At 38.0% G+C, this 5,437-nt stretch overlaps 1 protein-coding gene across 1 annotated transcript; it reads right to left on the reverse strand.

Annotated features, from left to right (window-relative positions):
* Positions 1 to 2,196: 2,196 nt before the first annotated feature.
* LOC128940104 (olfactory receptor 6Y1-like) lies at positions 2,197 to 4,028 on the reverse strand. Its single transcript, XM_054281405.1, has 2 exons — positions 3,115 to 4,028; positions 2,197 to 2,278 (listed from the first exon to the last, which is right to left on the reverse strand). Exons 1-2 carry the CDS (start codon positions 4,026 to 4,028, stop codon positions 2,197 to 2,199), a joined length of 996 nt encoding a protein of 331 aa, XP_054137380.1.
* Positions 4,029 to 5,437: the final 1,409 nt, after the last annotated feature.

The following is a 5,437-nucleotide window of genomic DNA, read 5'->3' on the forward strand; positions in this document are numbered from 1 at the left end:
ACCTGTTCAAAACAGGGGAAAAACTGTCCCTTAGAAGTAGCTGGTTTTGATAAAAAAATAATAAAGCAAGCCAGAAGAGAATAAGAAAAAAAGAGATACTTTTGTCCACAATAATGTAAAAGAAAACATCAAAATCTTGTGTCATTGTGGTCAGGCATTCAACAGCTGTGTGGTCCTGGCATATGTAATTGACCTTATTTTTAAATTCTTATTTTTGTTCTGGTTTTATGTGTAAGCATCAATGATTTTAGTGTAATACATGTAAACTTATGAAATAATTTAATGATAATCAAACATATTGTCCATTGAAGGATATCCTACATCCTATCCGAAATTGTTTTGTTGAAATAACAATTACTACTGCTTAATTTAATGGCTTTTTAAAGAAGGTAAACACCTCAGCTAAGAATGAAGATGCTGCAGATACTTTTTTAGCCAGTGAGAAAGGAAGATTTTTGATTCACCTGAGAAGTCTCTGGATCTATCTGTCCCTTGATTGATCAAACAAAAAGTCTAAATGCAGACACATTAAAAACTGTTTTCCTGATAATGTATTTAATTTCCAGAAGAACTAACTGTATACATAATTACTACATTCTATATAATGAGAAAAAAGAGAAAACAGAAACTTTTAATCCAATTCTGTCATCCCATTTAACAAAGCAAAACTCAGATTTCACACACCACAATACATATACCTTGTGACACAGTTATTGAAGCCAGGTTTGGTTTTTTGGAATTCAGGTTTCTTGAACACATTGCCAAAAATACTGAATGGGCAGTATTTGTTTCTTGGAGCTACTCAGCTGACTTTTCTACTCAGCTGACTTTTCTCTTGTAATCAATACATCACTGGTTTTTCCTCTGACTGCTTCTAAGAGCATTCTCCTTAGCATGTTGCTTATGTATATTTTAATAAGTGTACATAAAAAAACCCAGGGATTCAGTTTCCACAGTCCTGGACCTTCACAGCAAACATCTGAAATCTCAAATGAGATATTTTTCCCTTGTGCCATTTTTATTTGCCTGCAAAAGTAGAAAACTATAAGGAATAGAAGAGATAAAATAACAAACACAAGCAATAAAGTGTAAAGCTGTTTCTGTGCGTCTTCTACCCCTACTTTTTTCACTGCTTCTTATGCAGAACCCTTCCTGCCTCTTGTAGATTTTTTTTCTGCTCAGCAAAACACTGTGGACCTAATCAAGATTCTCATTAACCATTAGAATCTGCTTCCTTCTGTTGCAGTTGAGACAGAGACAACACAAAGCCACATTCCATTTTTAGAAGGCTTCAAACTGTTTTTATTATGGCATGCATGCTTTTTATGCATTCTCATAAAACTCATAAGTTTACACTTTACTCATTGGTCACAAAAGACAAATGAAGTGTTCATTGGAAGAGGCAGCTGCAGGTTTGTCTTATTTATCCTGCTTTCTTTCTTGATTTCTATGTCAAGGACTTTGGTAGGAAATTCTTTCAGGGGTAAACATGGATCCCCTTCTCAACCTTCTCTCTGGCTCACAGAAGTCACTGTAAAACCTCTTCCAGATTATCAAAATAGAACAGACACCCTTGCCTTCTCCCCAAGCAATAATGGTTCTCCTCTCTAAACAAAAGCAAGTTTTCACTAAATGTGTTTTCTTCTCTGACTCCAGGAGTGTGCTCACCTCTAAAACTGAGAAATCTGGTTCAGGTGAGGGCCCAGCCTCTAAGGGAACACTGCTCTGGGGGGCAGCAATCACCCCAGGAAGGGAAAAACATCTCACAACTCCTGTTTGGGTATCTCACACACCCTAGGACATGGCTGTCTTTCAAAAAGCAAATTTGCATTCTTCTCAGCACAGGAGTGTCCCATTTAATTACAGCAAATGATATTAAATTTTCTTTGTTTTGGCACGTGGTTTTAAATAAATCTGCATGAAATAGATGTTTCTGTTCTTGATATAATGGCTTCCCATATTTTGTGACTGACAATTGATCAGTGCCTTCTAAACCCAGACTATCTTACATTTGCATACGTTCCTATCAGTTTCTCTCATCTGCACGCAGAGAGTGAGATTAAGAGAAAGTTTCCCAAAAGCTGAGATTGGACTTTGTTTTTACCTTCTTAACTTGTGGGTAGTGACTTATTTACAGTACTTTAAAAGTACTTGAATTTGTGAAAGTGTTTATTAGGAAAATTTCCAGAAATAAGCTTAGATGCAAGAGGGAACTTGCATTCTCAAAAGGTTTGTGTTTGTGTAAGACTTTTCTGTGTTCTCTCCTTCCCTAAGGTACCTCCTCTGTTGAATAAATTATGAATTATTTTTTTCAGGTTATCTAACAATATTATTATTAGTGTACATAAACCCCATAATAATTGGATGATAATCCTCTTCCCAGTGTATTTGAAGGATTTTCCTAAAATTATTTCAAAACAATCACTTCAGATCAGGGCTTTAAAACCAGTCAATGTGTATAGGCAAATCACTGCATTAAAGGAACTTCAAACCTTGCAAAATTTAAATTAAAAACTCAGGAAGGAGTTGTGGAGCTGAGACAGAGGCCAAGTCACAATGCAGCTGTACCATGTGAATATTCACATTATACCTTCTCTAATGCCATATTAGAAACATTTTCTTCATCAGAGGATGGTTCTTTTTATCCTACACCAGGAATCTAAGAATGTTACAATTACCCATCCTTTGCTGCTGCCTATTTCTCTCAAGGGATAATCACAAAATCTTGAACTAAATAAATCACACATAACTGATTTTCACATGCATTTACAGTGTTTTCTGGACTCTGTTCCATTTAGAGCAAACAAATCTGGGCTTTATTTTCCAGCATTTCCAAACACCTTTAAAAACAGCAGTCATTCAGTTGGAGACTTTTAAGAAAAGGTGACAGCATTGATTCTTAGGAGGAAAACAAGCAAAAAAACCCCAAACCCACACATCTCGAGTCAAAACCATAGTATATACATAAATATATCAAGGTTTAGTTCAATAAATATGAGTGGTGGTTGCACGGATTAAGGTTTGGACCTCCTGACTTCATCTCCTCAGCGCTGCCGTTGATCTTCATGAGCAAAGCCCCTTCAGTTGATTTCTTTGGTGTCTCTTCTGCAAGTAAAAGTCCTCCTCATGGCAACCCTGACCTCTTTGTTTCTAAGGCAGTAGATGAGAGGATTCAGAAGTGGCACAACCGCCGTGTACAGGAGTGACACCAGCTTGTTGGCACGATAGGTGTACATGAGCTTGGGGTGGGCGCAGGTGAAAAGAGTGGTGGAGTAGAACAAAACCACCACGGTCAGGTGGGAGCTGCAGGTGGAAAAAGCCTTCTGCCTCCCCTGGGAAGAAGGAATCTTCAGCACAGTGAAGAGGATGCAGATGTAGGAGGCCACCACAGCGCACAGAGGCAGCATGATGACCAGCAGGGCCAAGGTGAAGTCCACGAGCTCGGCCAAAGAGGAATCGCTGCAGGAGATGTTCAGGAGGGGGGAAATGTCACAGAAATAATGATTGATTTTGTCCACGTCGCAGAAGGAGAGGCTGGCTATGAAGCCCAGCTTGATGGAAGAGGTGGCCAAGCCACACATCCAGCAGGCAGCCACCAGCTGAGCACAGAGCTTGGGGCTCATGATCAGGGCGTACCTGAGGTGTTTGCAGATGGCCACGAAGCGGTCGAAGGCTATCACGGCCAGCAGGACGTACTCAGTGCAAACAAAAGTCACAAAGAAATGCAGCTGTGCCATGCAGCCCTGGAATGAAATCCTTTTGTCATGGGACAGGACATCTCTGATCATCTTTGGCTCAATGGCAGAGACATACCAGATCTCTAAAAAAGACAGATTCCCTAGGAAAAAATACATGGGTTTTTGCAGGCTGTGGTTATTTTGGATGATGAGAATGATGAGGAAGTTTTCCAACACAGTTAATAAATAAGCCAGAAGTAAAGCAGAGAAGAGAAGCAGCTGCTGTTCACCAGTGGTGGGAAAACCCAGGAGAAAGAAATACATGACTTTGGTTTCATTCCTCCCACCCATTCTGTAGAAGAAAGATGAACCTTATCCACCTGCAATAAATTAATGCAATCACACCTAACTACCAGGCTTAAATTCATAGCCATAAGTTACACCACCACTTAAAGACTCTGTAAAAGTTCAGACATTTTTTGCTGGGTTTTTAGAAATGAACTTTGTGAAATTTATCTGCTCATTTCAGAATTTTTTTCATTTTAGAAATTAAAACATGCTTTTAAATTTACATTTCATGGAGATAAACACACATTACAAATTGACATTTCATGGAGATAAATATACATTACAAAACTTTGTGGAATTTATCTGCTCAATTCAGTTTTTTTCACTTTAAAAATTAATACATGCTTTTAAGTTTACATTTCATGGAGATAAATATACATTACAAATTGACATTTCATGGAGATAAATACACATTACAAATCTCACCTTAGACAAATGATGACTGATGCTAATATATTTTCCATCCAGTATAAAGAAGTGACAGGTTATGAGATTATAGACAGACATTCACATTTCCAATGCTTTAGTTTCTACATCTAAACATTTCTAAAGTTTTATCATATATATCCCAGGAACTGTAAGAGAAATGTGAAGCAGCATAAGGATATATTCATTTTTAAAATAAAAAACCTCTCCAAATACATCTGAAAGAGCCCACTAAAGGTTTCTGTATCTGGCTCTGAGCACACTTGCATCTACACAAATCTATGGAGATGGTACACAGAGATCTCAGATACAGCATAAGTACAAGCAAATTCCAATTTTAGGTCTGGTTTGTTTGCAGCTACCTCAGATTAATCCTTCAAAAATAAGAGTGGCTCAGCCTGTGCTGTTAAAAACAAAACTGTTCTCAACCTCCTGTAGTGTGAATCCACTGGTGCTGCAGAATGTGATCAGTAGGGAACAGCTGAAATGTGGACTGATATGTCAGTGCTGTGATCTATACCAGCACAGAGAAATCAACACTTTATTTACCTGTGGTGTCTCATGAGGTCTGATTCAGCAATTGTGGTAACCTCCCAATGGAAGCAATCACAGAAAGAGGAGGGATGTTATTGTTTCCTCTGTGATTCCATGCAGAGCAGAAGAAACTCTGAAGATTTTTTTTTTCTGAGACACTGAACAATGAAAGAATACCTGCTAGTGTCTGCTGATTTTTATAGGGCAGATGAAAGTAAAAACATACCCTGAGGCAGGGAATATGGCAGTCTTTTACCAAAAGGTAATCTAGAAAAATATTTTAATGTCCTAATCTAAATCAGTGACCTTAACTGGTAATGGCTTTTGGAGTGAGTGATTTTGGATAAGTGTAGTTTCACCCACACTGGAGTTGTGTTCACCCCCACAAATAGCCAAGTTATGCATTTTCTGAATTTTTTAAAACACTACAAATGTGTTCAGAGTAAAAGGAG

This window comes from Melozone crissalis, unplaced genomic scaffold (genome assembly GCF_028551555.1).
Source record: "Melozone crissalis strain CALT ecotype California unplaced genomic scaffold, PUWL_Pcris_2 ptg000032l_1, whole genome shotgun sequence".
Lineage (NCBI taxonomy): Eukaryota > Metazoa > Chordata > Aves > Passeriformes > Passerellidae > Melozone > Melozone crissalis.

Bases quoted from the DNA above. Each gene is read 5' to 3' on its own strand.
- LOC128940104 (XM_054281405.1), bottom strand. From the start codon at position 4,028: ATGGGTGGGAGGAATGAAACCAAAGTCATGTATTTCTTTCTCCTGGGT. The intron at 2,279-3,114 runs TACTTGCAGAAG...TCAACAGAGGAG, and splicing joins GTTGCCATGAGGAGGACTTT to GTACCTTAGGGAAGGAGAGA.